The 17,318-nt window shown below is 38.9% G+C and overlaps 1 protein-coding gene across 5 annotated transcripts in view; it reads right to left on the bottom strand.

Moving 5' to 3' along the window:
- Nucleotides 1–17,318, bottom strand: part of ATP8A2 (ATPase phospholipid transporting 8A2) — a 313,861-nt gene that overhangs the window by 136,270 nt on the left and 160,273 nt on the right. For all 5 annotated transcript variants that reach the window (XM_027884061.1, XM_027884051.1, XM_027884086.1 and 2 more), the window contains 2 exons: nt 10,998–11,181; nt 6,776–6,886 (listed from right to left, as the gene is read on the bottom strand). In XM_027884061.1, the coding sequence (XP_027739862.1) occupies nt 6,776–6,886; nt 10,998–11,181 (295 nt within the window). The remainder of the gene's footprint in view (nt 1–6,775; nt 6,887–10,997; nt 11,182–17,318) is intronic.

The following is a 17,318-nucleotide window of genomic DNA, read 5'->3' as shown; positions in this document are numbered from 1 at the left end:
AAAACCCCACTGTGCCTTTCACATACCTCTTACACATACAAATTCATACAATAAATTGATTGAAGCACTCTCAAACATATTATTTTTGAGACAATAAAATGTCACAGTAGATCTCTTCTTGAAGTAATCTACTGCAGTATGTATTGAACCCAGAGATTTTCAGACCATGCTAAGAAACCTGATGATCATTTATAATATTTGGAGTGTTGAAAAATTACAGGTTGCATTGGTTATAGGGTGTAATTAAGACAGCGTTCATAAATTCAGAACAATGCTGATAGTTTCCATGACTTTTAAAAATAGCTGGAAAAAATTCAAATCCAGTTGCTACACAGTAGGGTCAATTTAGTTTTCAGAAAAGACGGAGTGCTTTCTAGTGATTCACTGTGCAGTGCATAGCACTAAAAAAAGAGAGGCAAATTAGCATGGATTTACCTTTGTTACTGATTCCTTGGAAACTCTTGGGATTAACATGGTCAGTTATGAAGCCAAAAATAAGAAGTCAATCATAGATTAAAGTTGGTGAGACTAGTCTATACACAAAGCTGAATTTCTTCGAAATACAGAATTGTCAGTGGTAGTGATATAAACCAGGTACTGAAAAAGAATTAGGGTATATTTATAAGAACAAAAAGCAAAGCACTATCTGGACAATTCTGGATTAGGTTGGCCAACTGTTTTTACGATATTCCAAGAACCTTGGCAGGCTATTTGTAGTATCTGTTTCCTGTAACTTTTGCTACTAAAGAATGTTTTCTTGAATTGGAGAGTATGAATATGGAGAGCTTTTTTGGTGGGTGGGAAGGGGATAGTGCTCTATGCTGCCCTAGGTCTTCTGCATGTTAAACCTGTCTGATAAACAGCGCAAGAGAAAAATAGGTACATATACAAGACCTGTTTTTCCACAAATTATCAAGATACAGTGCTGAGTCTCACACGCTTTTCTCCTCACACTGCATCCATTACTGTGCTTTCCATGTCTCCAAGTTCTGTGCTGTACCTCCTGTAAATACTCTGCACTTTTTGAACTGAACGATTAACATCACTCAAGCTAAGAGATCTGGATTCCTTCCCTTTTACATGTTTCAAAAACAAACAAACAATAAGGACAGAGGAAAAAAAAAAGTTTCTTTGATTTTCTGGATAGGATTAAGGTACCTCAAAGTAGAGCTCTTACTACTACTGCTTCAGACAGGTGATGGTCTGTAGCAGGTCCTGGGACATAGCTGCCAGTCCCATATAGCTCTCCATGAGCCCAGAGATCCATAAAGGTAACCTAAATACTTTTCTCTCAGGCACCTAATTTATATCTGATACCAATCTTAAGGACACTGAATCCCACCTTCTGCCTACCTGAAAGCACCTGTCTACAGAGAATAACTTACTCATTCAGGATACAGATGCATTTGTGAGAATCCAAAGGTTAGATTCCCAAATGATGTAGAATGGAAGTCACATACACATTCGTCCTTTGCTTCATCATGATAAGAGCATTGTGCTAAGCTTACCACATGAACTGAGTATATGCACACAGAAGTAATGATTATTAAATGCCTGCTGGCATTTGAAGTATTTGAACAGGCAAGTGAATAATTTGAATAAATAAGTATGACAAGACAGCTAGCTGCCTGTATTCCTGTTATCCTTGTTAGAAAATTTTGCAACCAGATGTTCTTATCCTTAATTTGACACTGGGGGGAAATACTGGTATTATCTCTTAAGAAAGTTGCTTTATATGACAACAGTTATTACGCTTCAGTCCTCAACTTACTGCAAAAATCCCCATGCTTAAGGTTTTCTATTGTCTGGCTGCAACCTCAGAGTGGCAAAGTCAATTGGAAACAGAAAGCACAGGGATGTAGACAAAAGTCAGATTACATAAATCAGGGATAAGCACACCAAAGCGTTAGAGCTGTATATTTTTTAGCACCATGATACACTCTTCCCACATACCATTTGGATAGGAGAGTCAAAATTCCCATGTCTGCTTTCCATATTTTTAAAAATACCTGTTGTGTTTGACAGGAAGCCATGAAAACAGGAAAAACAAATGAAAGGTCTCAAGCTGCAACATTTCATGTGCGCTTTTGCAGCCTGTGCTATCAGCTCGTCTGAAGTGGTGACCACTGAGTGTGTGGAGCACTTAACAGTTCTCATTGCCAGACCCCGCTGACTCATTAAACCACCACTTCTTTAAAAGCATGTTTACTGGGAGCTTTTGCAACTTGAAAATTCAACTCTAGAAGAAAAATTTATGATCCCGGTGTTTTGTTCTTTAGTGCATTTATCTTGTTTGTTTAACACCACTCACATATTAAGACTTCCCTTTCAGGATCCAAAAAGAAACAGCTTTCTAATATGGCCTTACAATTCATCTCTGGATTCTTAAGGCAGAAATTAGAATAATGCAGCATCAAGTTGTGGACACTATTTTCTCCCCTTCCCACTTGTCATCCATTTATCTGTCATGGTCTCCACTGCCAGACCTTGACACTGGGACCACCTATTTGCATCCCCAACTCATTCTGCAATATATAATACAAAAGCACTTCATTTTAAGTATATTTCAACATGCTCCAGTGAAGTACTGAGCACACTTTTCCTGCACACTGTGTTGGACTGAAAACTATCTTCCACGCTACTGTTTCCACAGAACCATTCCCAAAGGTCTTGAACTCTTACCTGATATTTCTGATCTCACCTTTGATCTTGCTGTGTTTTACTTCTCCAAGAATGACATGAAAGCAATATTTCTGTATTCTTTTACATTTTAGATCAGCTGTATTTCCAAGCTCTGATATCATCAGGACAACTTTATATCATCTCCAGTGAAATATATCTGCTCAACAGATGTGGAACAGATCTTTCATTTCACTAGTCAGTTTAAAGCCAGGTACATCAGTAGTTGAATGAAATGGTTTTTTGTAAGGATGCCCAGGTATTTGCATGTCAAATCTTCAAAAGCCAAAATCTTGTCACCGATCTTCTGCCTCAGGATGATGCTGAATGGTTTGCTTTCCTCAGAAATGGCTTTAGCATACAGTGCTACTGCAGCCAGACACCAGAAATACAGGAATGGACACCACAGAGAGGGCTCTATATTTGTATTTCATCCCTGCAGCCACACCGGTAGCTTTCCGTGTAGATTCCCTTGCAACCAGTACGGTCAGTCAAGAGTGGGGAAGCAGCAACAATTACTGTATCAACCAGCTCTGTGGATGCAATGGTTTGATTCTGCACTCCTCTTGGTGACTCCCTAAGCAAGGGAACCTCAACTTTGTACCCTGAAGCACCTTGGCAACAGTGATATGCAAGTGATCCGGCTATGAATCGCACCGAAAGGATTTGCATTTCCAGGACCTGCTTATCTTTGTGCTTTTTGTTTATATTTTAATGAATTTTGTCTTTTCAAAAATCAAGGGGAGAAATCAAGAGAAGAGCAGGACAATGATGAAGAAATGCTAAAGGAGAGACCAGCCAAAGAAAGGAGAGGAACACAGCTGCTAAGCCAAGCCAAAAATCTTCTCAGACTTTACTGAGCTTTATTACATTGACGACTTAAAATTCACCTCCTGAAAAATATTAGGAGGGCCTTATCAAGTAAGAGGGAAAATACATTCACCTCTGTTTCCCCTGCATTCACTAAACCACGAGGTCTGCCTTCTGTTATACCACCTCTCCAGTTGCATCAAATTGTCCCACTATGGGTGCACATTTTACTCATCAAAGCAGCTGAACACCGTTCCAGAGCCTGTCTCTCCACAAACAAGCCACTACAGGAAGGTAAGCACCAGTCTTAATGCTGCAGCATCTCTCAGGAGTAAAGCCCACGATGGCAGTTACCTGAGTATCCTTCCCACAAAACCCCAAAATTTAATATTTCAGAGATGCAACACTTGGATCCTCCGGGTATAAGAGTGACTGGTGTCAAGATGAACTTCTAAGAGTATGAAGGGTTTTAGTATACCAACATTGGGATGACAGCAAACAAAACAGCAATATGTTCTTCTCAAGCATTTATCATTGTTTAATCAACTTAAGTTTAATCTTAACGCATGCCTCTGCAAGTTGTGTCCAGATGTCCTGTATGCTAAGCTGGAGCACTACCTCTTCCTTCAGGTGTTTGGACAGTATCAGGGAATAAAAGTTATGACGAGCCCCAGCGCCTCATTGCTGCAAAACTCATTTATATAAGGCTTAAAATATCTATTCCTCAGGTAGTAAATTTTCATTGAAATAAAACAGATACCATAACAAAGGTATAACTGACAGTCATATTCACAATGCGCTTTTTGACTCAACTATACAAATATTTACTCAGTACGATCCTTCAGAAGATACACTTAGAAAGTAGCTCAGGTTCAAATCCCTGTTTCATTATGAAGCTGAAAGAATATTCCCCATACACCACACATCCAAGCACAGAGTACAGGTAGATATTAAACTTGTCCAGAGCGTTGGGAAACAGTCAGGAATGCACCATATGCACAGCTGTGCAACAGTGCAGAACTGCACTTAAGCTGAAGGATTTATTCCCTCGTGAAGCTTCTCTTTCATGAGCATCACTCCATACCTCAAACTGATCAGCACTCCTGAGCTTCACAGCAGAAGAACAAAACAACTTATCTTTCTCTGTGCAAAGCTAAGGAGGGAATTAAAGATCTCTCCTCTCTCCCTTGCATCCCTAGGATACCAAAACTTGTAACTCTTGGGTTTCCAGGCAATTTGGCTGGTTTTATACAGCTTTGGAGGGGAAGTTCCTCAAGGCTGCTATTAAAGCAAACTCACCAGGGAAACTAAAACCAAATGGAGCACTTCCCATTGCTGCAGGACTACAAGATTACTTCTGTCATTTTACCTCCCCCTTAAGTCTTAAACTTGTTCCCAACTTCTATGAAGCATAAGCATAGAGGGGTACCTGAGATGCAGGGCAGCATCTTGTAAAACATTTTTCAGTGCTAAGGTGTTGATACAACTGACCTTAGTAACGGACATCAGGAGACAAAAGCTCTTTTGCCTCACTACAGCCTGCAGAAAGAACTGAACACAGACTAAGACAGTGAAGAGAATATATGACCCCACATTCTCAGAGCAGACTTGCATTTTATGTATCATACAGAGATACCTGGCTAATAGAATTCCTCACTATGGTAAAATAATTAAGCTATCTCTGGCTGGAAGTACCAAAGACATTCACTTGTCTTCAACCCCTTTGCACAGCTGCTCAATGGGAAGGCATAATTTAGCCATACAACATGTGATGCAGAACTTAATTTACCTGTCAGACTACAGTAAATGAAGCCAAGACAAACAGTGCTACAATGGGCTAGAAGCAGGACTTGCACACAATTTTCAAACGGAGAAAAGAATCACAGAAGGTAATCGTGAAGCTGTTAAGCATTTTCTGAACAATTCAGGGAAACCCCCAGCAGTTGCCATGCTCAATAAGAAATCCACTAGAAAAGTTATTTGAAAAATTATTTATATTCCTTTTGCACAATAAAAAATACTATTGTCATCTTCAACAGCATGTAAAAAACCTTTCTAAAAACATGATGCATGGCATAACTCCTGCGGTAGAGTAATCTGTATTGAAATTTTAACAACCAACAGCTAATTCAGAAACAGCACAGGAGAAACAGAACAGGTCAGGGAAAAGTATTTGTTCTCTAAGAGTCTAACATCACGCATAAAAGCCGATCAAACCCTGACAGAGTCAGGTGCACGCACTGACCATTATAGGACCTACTGAATAGCAAAACATTACTTACCCACTGTCTCCTGTAACTGATATAACTATCTGCCTAATTCTAAATGTTGTAATTTTCCTATCTGTCAACCTCATTCATGGCTGCTAAACTGTAGAAAGAAAGAGAAAACCTAATATATATATACACACACACACACAGACTTATGTTGATAAAAGTGGTGAACACTCTGGAAATTGCTGTACCAAGTGATCACTTGATACTCAACTGACCAAACCACTGAGTTCAAGTTCCTCATGTGTTTCTAACTAGGCAACAGCACATGATAAAAATCCCTTCCCAATACTTCTTAAATTCAAGACTATATTCTGCAGCATGAGAACTACACTCCTGTCTAAGCAGGTTGAAATGCAATGTATTAACAGTAATAACAGTATTCAGCCCTCTTTAAAATCCAATTTCACTACATGACATCTTCAGGCAATTAATTTTCAAAAGACAGTTACCTTTTAATTATGAAATCAAATAACCTGACTGATTTTATCATTTCACTGGCACTGTAGGTCAAAATTATGTCTTCTCTTTCCAAAAAGCAAGGCAAACTAATTTCAGTTCCAGCTAAGCTACAGTCTTTATAAACTTGGACAAAACAGCTATAATTTTCCTAGTTTACTATTTGTCCATAGATTTTTTTTCCAATTCTATTAAACAAACTTTTGATTTAAATTAGCCCCAAATTCAAGTTTTTATAAATCTAAGCTCTGTTTGAAATGTTTTCATTAATACAAAGACGCTTTCAGTAAGAACATTTGTACAGAAGAAATTAACTTTGCCCCGACATCACATATGCCTGGTTTCACTGTACTGAAACCTTCATTTTTCCTTTTACAAACGTTAAAAGATTACAGTGAACTAAATCTGAGGAGGAAAACTGAACTTCAGGTTGTTAAACATGGAAGAAAAATAAACATCTTTTTAGCTCAATCCATTTGGATGAGTTTTGCTTTTTATAAGAGAGAATTTGAGGAGTAAGCACCAGTAAGACCCATAGATTTAGTTACTCTTACCTCAATAATATACAAAACCACGTTCTTGTAGAAGCAATACAGAATGCATTTGGTAACTCGATTGTAACTCCAAGCACCATGGACCAACAACAGCTTCTCCAAGTAGGCAAACTGAAAGACAGAAGAAAGTATTCACATATATGAAGAATTATTTAAACAAATAATTTGAATAAAGTAAATCCCTGCCCTCAGAAAAAAAAAAAAACAACCCTCAAATCAGATATGAAAGCTATTCAAGAGCAATATATGAAAGCTATTCAAGTGCAATATTTAAATAACTTACATGCAAAAAACAACACATTAAAAGGTAGCATCCTTTCTGTAAGAAAACTTCTGAATGTTTTAAAGTGTTCTTCCCTGGCTTGGAACAGCAAAAAGTCTTTGACTGGTATTCCATTCTGATAGTTCAAGGGCTTAAAAGGTTCAGAATCTCTTTTCTGTGTTAAGTGAACAGTCTAATAATTCAAACTGTCTTGAAATGATATCAAGTGCACAAGGGGAAAAAAGATGCATAGAGTCACTTAAAGAGAACAGACATTTACATTAATATTTCCAGCCTATAAAATGTACGCAATCATGTGTTATAGAAAGCACCTAAAATAAGGGGCATATATATATATAGAGAGAGAGAGAAAGGGGCATTTGCCAAAAAGGGCAAGTAAGTAAGTCTTATACAAACGTGTACCTTTTAATGCTAGTTTGAACCACAGATACAGTTCAAACTCAACCTTTTTGAAAATGGGACTTTTACAGAACCAGTCTCATAATCCAGTCTGGGAAACATACAATTTTCTACTGATGGTTTTGTTAGTCAATTTTTTTATGGCCTGAAGCATTCCTCTTTTGTCCAGCTCCCAAGCTCAGACTGGTGTCTATGTTGCCTGTTTAGCACATGTGTACCTGAAGGCATCGAGGACACTAAGGTGGGACCATTATTTTGCTTTGCTTCCTTTTCCACAAAGTGACTTCAGAGGAAAAGCTTGTCTTCCTAAATTTCGATTCTACGCCATTTATTTTAACTAAAACTTATTTGAAACTGAAAGCTAAAGTAATGAGTTAGGACTGTCGAGAGATAGCTCTGCTCCCATGCTTTCCAGCACTGAAATCACTGAACCACAAATCCTGTAAGGGCAGCCCGACTCCCATGCATCAGTAGCTCAGATTTGTTAGGATATGCCAGCAAAGAAGGAGAGAAAACAAAAGTGAATCAAGCTTCACAGTTCAGTTTCTGCCCAACTTGAGCCAGGGCTGAAACTGGGAGACTCGCAAGGGAGTAGCTGGCCTATTAGACACCTAATACTCCAAGTTAATATGCAGGACAGTACAACTTTCCTCATCAAAATCACTAACAAAACACACCAGAGGTGATGGGAAATTTGCCACTATGTCTTTTCAAAGTCACCTCAAACATCTTGTAGTCAGACACACCCTGAAAACTTGTCTCTGCTGAAACTAAGGATTGGCCGTTTTGGAAGTAATCTTCTCTTGAGCTCAGAGCAAGGAAAAATCCTACCATTAATCGTCTCATCTGTGCTCTCATGAAAATGAGTGCACTGCAAAACACAGCAAGGAAGGTACTCATAGCCTAAATAACACACTGAGCCTGCTCACATTGGTGAAGAGTTCCATTATGACACGGCAAAGAATTAAATTTGGTTTGATGCTGAAATTATTCAAACACAGCTACTGGCATAGAGCAACAGTACAGACAGGGAGGGGCTCTACTACAACACTGCCCTTGTTTGGACACTGCTTTATTTAGGGTTTTAAATCAGCAGGGAACATTTCAACCATCTGGCCAGCCTACCTGTGAAACAGTTTAAGTTTTCACAGTCATCTCTGTATCAACCCTTGCATAAGTTCTTTCATACAGAGATTATCTTTTAGGAAGATTACCTCCATCTGGACTGAAAGGTGAGGTGATAGCATGTTGGGGGGTTTTAAGACAGTGAAAATGCATCCTCAATACAAGCCAATTTTTCCAAAGAAGAAAACTGAAACAAGAACATTTGTTGAATAAGGTAGCTTTTCTAGTTAAGAAAAGGGAACGGTCCCTAGACACCAGATGTTCTCTGGATTAAGATGATAAAGCTAGTTACTGTGGAAAAAAGTTATTAAAGCCTATTACTGTCTCTCTAAACAGTTAGGTCATTTGATTTGGGAATTCTCTAAATAGAGATCACTGGTACAGTTTCATTTAAAGGGAAAAGGATGATTCAAACAGATGCTCCTTGCACCTGTGGAAGCTATTTGGAGTGGAGTTAGACCCAAGTTGGCTTTTTATTTTTGTTTGGTTTATGCTTTGATTCTCCCTGGAATCCCAAATGAGCCTATATGGAGACTTTCTCTTCTATAAGTGCCTACTTCTGGCACTACTGCATTTGAAATACCATTTGACATGAGATGCTACATTAGAGTGGTCGTCTTAAATTACTCAATAAGAACATACTCTGCCTTCAAGGCATGCACACACAGTAATGCTTTAGTGGGAGTTACATGTCTTTGTTGAAAGAAACATACTCCACAGAGATCGAGTTTTTCTTTTGAACACTTCTTTTTTTTTTTAAGCACACATTACTACACAGTATTAGTCTCCCTTACAAGACGGATTTCTTTATATGTTTTCTAATCAGCACAAAGCACTTCTAGACAATCACAAAAAAATACAGTTCCACAGTGTTTTACTGATTTTTGAAAGCTACAATTCTTTGCTGGTGTGATCAGCTTTTATTGAACTAAAAACATTAATTTCTTTTTCAGTAACTTGCTGACTGGAATTTAAACCAAGAGGAACTTCCACATTCTAACACTAAACCAAATTACAGGGGTTTTTGTTAATGCAGAAGCAACACATGAATATGGAATTACTTCTCCAGATTTAATGCTACTGCAACACAAAAGTATTTAAGTGTATAGGATCTCTCACTGCTTATGCTTAGTTGTTAAAAGTAATAAATGATCTGAGGAAGTCAAAGTACAGAGCATTCATTTAAATTATACAGCAGAAGCAACATATAATCCTCAGAAACTAAAAATGAAAGTCATGACAAGATACCGCAGACAATGATTTTGGCAGTCCTTATAATGCTATATATTTGGAATAGGCAACTCTTTATGACAGAGTAAGTACTTGATAGAACTGCCTGAAATTCTCAGGATAAATTTGGTGAAAGGTCTCAGTTATTCAAACCTGATACTGAGTGTGCTTCACTGGACTGCAGTACAGAGCAGCAACACAAGACTGCCACTTTGCTTCTCAGCAGGGTTAACACAATAAACAGTTATCTGTGCAAACAGCACTTATCCAACCCTTTTAAAAATCTCACCTGCTACTGAAACTATCAAAAGATGGTAGTATTTCATGTCACTTGGTAGAACAAATCTGCCTACACCCTGCCAGAAGGGAATATTAGCTGAAGTTCACAGACCACTGAAGAGACAGTGGATTGATCTCTGTTCCATCATCTCCATCTGTTTTTTGCCCTGCATCAGTCTCAAACACATATATAGAGCACTTCAGCTGTAAATAGTATTAAGAGGATGTCCAGCTACTGAAGCATCTCCTTCCTTTCTCCTGTTTCTTTTAAAGTCATTATTCTACATCTTGGTTTCTTCAGTAACACAATAAGAAAGGCAAAAAGGCTTTTAGCTCTCCGTTTTAGCTCAAGTTATCAGTGCTGAATTGGATGGAATAGTTTGGGAGCACTCATCCAAATAACGATCAAAATAACATATGTAAAACAAAAACGCTGCCCAGCCCTCTAGAACTGTGACCAATTCTTAGATGCATCACAGGGGTAAGGGGAATAACAATAAAGGAGGAGACACCTCTAAGAACTGTTAAACAGCCAAACTGACACACCTGGTTCTAATCCCTACTCACAGTAAGAGAAAAGAGCTTGCATCAAGACAGATAAGTTACTTAAAAGCATATTAACACAAGCACCACAGAGAGTGCTTCCCCCGATTACTCAAGAACTAAGATACTGCACAGCTGTTAGGAGGAAGCTAAAACTTTGAAGAGAGGTGGAGCTTTGCCTTGAAGAATACAAAACAATAACGAATTCCCAAAATATATCCAAAATATGTTTCAAACAACTGCCTCGAAAAGGAAACAGAGATGCTTCTAATTTGAAGGGTAGAAGAAGCCATCAAGTTCTAGACTGCTGCACAGTACATTTCTGACAAGATGATGTGGCAGTTGCTCTTTTTTGCATCTGACCTGTGCAATGGCATAATCCGAGGAATTGGTTGCCTGCATGCCCTCATTGCCACTGATCCCCACTCCAACGTGAGCTGTCTGGATCATTCCTACGTCATTGGCACCATCCCCAATGGCAAGTGTTATGGCATTGACGTGTTTCTTGACCATGTCTACTATTTCGGATTTCTGTAGAGGAGATACTCTGAAAAGGAAAGAAAAAGGTGTCAGTTTCTCACATGCTGAGCTATGCGCCTTTCCCAAAAGGACAGCTGTAATCTACATTTAGAAATAATCAAAGGGCAGTTGCTGGGAAGTTTCTTTATTCAACAACTACGCTTCAGAACCTGTGCCAAACTATTTCAGAAGGAAAAAGTAGCTTTAAAAATAGTTTCACATTCTACTTGCTCATTTTTGATGCAAAAGAGACCAAACTGATACTAGAGGTTTCAAAGGTTTTTTTTTCCTTCCACAGCCTCTCCTAATACTCTTTGGCATACACTAGTAATGTTATATTCCAACACTGGAGAAGTGAGTTTCGTCTTCACTGGAGAAGTAAGTTTAATCTTCAACTACAACAGTTTCCAGATTAAAAGTGCAGGCTTTCCTGTCTGCTACCAACACTGCATCACTATCCAGGAGAAGAAAGACAACTAATAAACACAGAGTAATTTTCAATGGTTTGGCAAAAGGTACTGCAGGCTTACCTTATTATTAAACCAGTTCTGTTCAATATCTTTCTCAATGACCTCAATAAGGGGATCCAGGACACCCTCAGTCATTCTGCAGATAACACCAAGTTCAGTGAGAGTGTTGATCTGCTTAAGGGCAGGAAGGCTCCGCAGAGGAATCTGGACAGGCTGGATTGATGGGCTGAGGCCAGTCCTATGAGGCTCAACAAGATCAAGCACTTAGTCCTGCACTTGGGTCAGAGCAGCTCCCTGCAGCACTGCAGGCTAGGGGAACAGTGCTGAAAAGCTGTCCAGCGGAAAAGGACTGGGGGTATTGGTTGACAGTGGCTGAATATGAGCCAGCAGTGTGTCCAAGCGGACAAGGAGGCCAATGGCATTCTGGCTTGTACCAGTAATAGTGTGGCAAGCAGGACCAAGGCAGTGATTGCGCCCCTCCACCCAGCACTGGTGAGGCCACACCTTGCATTCTGTGTTCAGTTTTGGGCTCCTCATCATAAAGACATTGAGGTGCTGGAGCATGTCCAGGCAATGAAGGTGGTGAAGGGGCTGGAGCACAAGTTTTATGAGGAACAGCTAGGGGAGCTGGGGTTGTTCAGTCTGGAGAAAAGGAGGCTTGGGGTAGGGTAACACACCCTGTCACTCTCTACAGCCATCACCAAGGAGACAGTAGCAAGGTGAGGGTCTCCTGCACCAGGTAAAAATTGTTAATGACAAAAGGAAATGGTCTCAAGTTGTGTCAGAGGAAGTTTAGAGTGGATATTAGGAAAAATTTCTTCAGGGAATGTGTTGACAAGCAAGTGGTGGAGCCACCATCCTGGAAGTACTTAAAAAACGTGGACGTGGTACTTAGGGCCATGGATTAGTGATGGACTTGTCAGTGTTAGGATGACCTTAAAGGTCTCTTCCAAACTAAATGATTCTATTCCCTCCTCCAGCTTACTTTCCCATTTGCCAGGCCATCTTTCCAATCTCAGACTATGCACAAAGAATCCATCAGAAAGCATAAGGTCACTTCCTGATCTCACATAGGCCTTGTGTGCTGATGCAACTTTGACTTCAGTGATAGTACTCAATTCCAACTCAAAAACAAAAGGTTGACTCCATGACATCTGAATATTCTTATCACATTTATTGGCAGTTACTTTAATCTGATCCTTCTCTCATTTTATATCAGTTTCAAGTCAATAAAAATTCATGGAATTCAACAGAGTTGAGCTAGTCTAAATCAGGCAAAAGTGGAAAAATACTCAGGACTAGGTTTCTAAATTGAATAAGACACCCAAAATGCCCTTTTGTCATGGAAAAGGTAGATCAGGTTACCAAATCATGAGGTATTGTGGAAATACCTATGCGTAGATTAAACATTTCCATCCTAACCCCATCTGTACAAACAACTCTAATTCCTTTCCCCATCAGTTTTACTTAAAGTTCCAAATTATTTTGTATTTCCTTAAATAAAGCTTTAGACAAAACTTTTCCACATCTCAAGTCAGTCACATACCACTCAAGAAAAAGAACGTAACTGATATCTAAAAGCTTTACTATTAAAATAGGGGAAGAATGGGGAGCTTGGGGAATAGGGGAGACAGAGGGGGTTTTACATGGCATTTTTTCCAGAGGCTACATCCTGTGGGAGCAACTTACACAGTCCTTTAATACACCCGACTGGATTACTGCTGATCAAAAAAAACCAGAGCTATCTTGTTCAGCATCATGTTTTATGGCCTTGATTTTGTTTAGTAAATACCTAAATATGTATTTTATTAGTAAATCACTCTTAAAAAAACTTGATGGGTAATTTGGGGAAAAAGAAATTTGCTGGGCTGAAACTTCACATGTGAATTAAACCACCTGAGAAGCCTAGCAGCTGTCCTGTTCTTAAAAGCCGCTGCAGGAAAAAGTTGACTGAGCCATAAAATTTACTTAATACCATTGGATAGATTTATGAAGCACTCTGTTACCTGGCAGTGAAAACACCACTGGGCACTACAGAGGCCCAGTTAAATTACCAACACAAAATCCCAATGCACTTATCAACCTAGGGTGCACGAAAGGGATTGGTTTGTAATTATAAAGCAATTCTATCATCCACACACTCTCCTCCCTCTCCCACAGTATTCACATAACAAAATACCAAAGTATGGAACAAGGAGTCAAAGGACTTCGAGCCACAAAATGTGCACTCCAGAGGGACTTGGAGCCAGTTCTGGAGGACTTGGATTGATAAGCACAAGCACTCCCCCTTACCAGCCCCGGGGACACCTCCACTGCACAGGACCATATACCTTTGGCAGTCCCCTCTTGCAATTACTTCTTCACAGCAGAGTACTATGCATATCTGCTAACACCCTTTTCAGACATACCCAGCTCTTGGAAGCTCCGTTTCTGTTCACTCACTTTTCAGTTATGTAGCAATAGAAATAGTTAAGCTTCCTAGTTTCAAATATGCTTAAAGGAGCATGAGAAGGAAAAAAGACAGAACGTGAACAGTATCTCTCATTCTGTAGTTTAAACAAACACTTCAGACATGACCAAAATGTGGCAGAGATGCTCAAGCTTGTTCCAGTGCAGTTTAGCTGGGATAGGTCAAGCAAGCTAACATAGCCTGTATTCACTCCTGCGCCTGCAGTGTAAGTGCGGTTTCAGATTTTAAGTCAACTTTGCCTTTAATGACAATTATGACAATGATTACTTGGCAAGTCAATGGAACGTCTCTACAGAAATGCATTTATCAACTCCAACACAATGTATGCAGAGTATGCTTTTATTGTCTTCCCCAAATTAAATTTAATGACACCCACAGTTATATAACAGTTAATGCTTAACATCCCTATTTGCCTAGTAAGACTAAACAAACTACCTGAAACACTATATATGCATAAATACCATAAATATTTATGCACTTGGTTTAAGAAGATGAGTTTCAAGACAAGTCTTAAGCACAAATCTTTACTTCATTATACTTGTTTCTTCTAAAAAGTAGCTTTTTAGCAAGTATCCTCTGACGCTTTCCCCATCAAATACAGCCCACAACTCCAGAGAATACATTTTACTGCACACATTACATTAACTACAGAAGTTGCAAGTTGAGATGGCTACTGATTTCCTGAGGGGTTTTACACCCCTCCTCCTTTAACTCACTCACTCTCAGCCTCCAAACCTCTTCTGCTCCTTGTAATCTCTTTGGTACCAACACACTGCATTAGATAACATTAATCCCCTTAGCCAGATGATCAGAGCTGTGGTCCAATTCTCCGCATTTGATAAGCTGTCTACATGAATAACTGAAGATTATAGCACAGGATACTATTAAACTGCAGCTTCCCCAAGGTGATATGGTGGAAAGGGAAGAGGAATAGCCAAGTTTACAAAGATTGCAGACAAATGTATAAGTTCAAAGTAAAAAGTGCAAGAAAAGAACTAACTATTTGGAAAATAAAATTCTGCAGTGACAGGCAACTATTGGTACTTATCATTTGATGGAACATCCCTGGCTTTCACTGCAGAGCTCACTGCAGCAATATCAGGATAATACGCCTTGCCTTGATATACACCCAAGTAAGAATTAAGCTGTGAATAAAACATCAGTTGCATCCAAATCATCTGCTTACTCATGTATTCATTCACTGATCAGACAGCAATGCTTCTTATAAAGGTTCTTTGAGTGCAACTCAAGAGTTCATTGGAAATATTTGTTAATACTGAAGTTATTTTTATTACCTCTGCTCAAAAACATGTTTCCAAACAGACACAATCGATTTCATGCAGACTGGTTCTCTCTTTTACACATACTCTGGGGGAAAAAAAGTCAAGTTTCAAGAACCACAGCTGTAGCTGCCAGATCAAGTCTTCAGATTCTTGCTCAAACTGCTTCCCTGACAATCTGAATTTAACCTACTCAGGCTACAGATAGCCTGAGGTCAAGACTTCACCTTTATAAAGTGTTTAGCATTCATCATCTAACTTTGCAATATAAAGTGTTCATGGATGATGGAAGGGATACATGAAGTTAAGTGTCAGCCATACAACAGATCTGGTCCTCGCCCACCTCTGGGACTTCCTACCAGTAGCCTTGCTCTTGAAAGAATAAAAATTAATATGGAAAAATAGAAGGTTCTCTTTGGGCTCAAACCTGCTTAGTCTTTAGCACCTTTAACAGATTAACAGAGAAAGGAGTTTCCATCCTGAAGGAGATAACTCATGCCTTCATACTGCATTGCTTCCTCTGTAATGGGAGAGGTGGAATCAAGAGAGGGCACAAAGAAGTATACCTTGTGAAGAAACTGGGAAAGAAATACAGGCCAGAGCTAGGGATTCTCAGGAAGATGTGGACGTAATTATCCTTACATCACTTAAATTCACAAGGAAACAGTGGAAAGGGGCAAGGTGGCAAGTACTTTTCAGATAACAAAGTACTATATTGTTACTATCAGAAAATACTTAAACATCCCTCTTGAACTTAGAGGAAGATCATGAAAAAACAGCACAGGGCACAGCACAGAGCAGTAACACAGATGGTTTTCCACAGAGGATGTTTTAAGTGGCTTCCCACTGACTTCTGCAGAGCAGTGCCAAATGGCTTTAAACATTTAGTTGCATTTACTTCTTAAGCCTGAGTACAAAATGTTTATGAGAAAACTTCTTACCTGATATGTTTTGCCTGTTCAGAACAGTTCTACTTATATGGTTTAGTCTTAGGCAGTCCTGTGAGGAGCAGGGAGCTAGACTATCATCCTTACGGGTCCCTTCCAACTTGAGATATTCACTGATCTGATTCAACATTTTGCTGGGAGGTTTGGTCAGCCTTACTTTATTTTTTTAGAGAGTTTAAACAAGATGAAAATCTTCCAATTTTTTTTCATCATGAATACTTTATGGGACAACCAGAGTAATTAATAAATTGTGTCGTAAGACAGTGAAAGGTTTCATCAAAAAAAAAAAAAACCAAACCAACAAACCCCCTCCCAACCCAACAGGAAAGTGGTGATGTTCTAAAAACAAGTATCAAACATTCTATTTATAAACTCATTTTGGTAACAAAATTTTTTAAAACCCTAAAAGTAAATAAAAGCAAAACAAAAAATCATCCATTTTAACCCAGCAAAGCAATGCAATAGAGCTTTAATTTTTTATGTACTTCAACTGATTTAAACAATCAATTCCTTTATTGCACACTTTCTGCAATCTGGCAAGGCAGCTATCCCCTCTTATTCCCAGATTCCATCTAATACATCAAGATGGATGCAGTCACACATGAGATGGGAAGGACACAACCAGCACAAGCAGCCCTGTGTCACACTGGTCAGCTACACTCCACATGATACTGTCAGCAAGAAGTGATAAATAGTTTCTTAATTCTGTACCTTTGTGTATCTGTATTTACTGCAGTTACACACCCATGACAGCAACTGAAAATGATACTTTTCACACAAGGCCCTTAAACTACAGCCACTTAAACTGCAGACACTTTGAACTACACAGAAATAAACCACAGATCAGAAATAAAAATGTAGTATTTTGGAAGATCATTGGTTTTATTTATTGCATTCATGTCTAAATGACCAAATGAAGACAGGGTTCTAACAGAGAACTAGCACCTACAACTATCAACTCTTTTATCAAAAGAGATATGATTAATAAACAACAAAAT

The sequence above is a fragment of the Empidonax traillii genome, unplaced genomic scaffold (assembly GCF_003031625.1).
Source record: "Empidonax traillii isolate 1590-97213 ecotype Southwest subspecies unplaced genomic scaffold, ASM303162v1 scaffold9:size3134949, whole genome shotgun sequence".
Lineage (NCBI taxonomy): Eukaryota > Metazoa > Chordata > Aves > Passeriformes > Tyrannidae > Empidonax > Empidonax traillii.
This window is presented reverse-complemented; position numbering and strand designations above follow the sequence as displayed.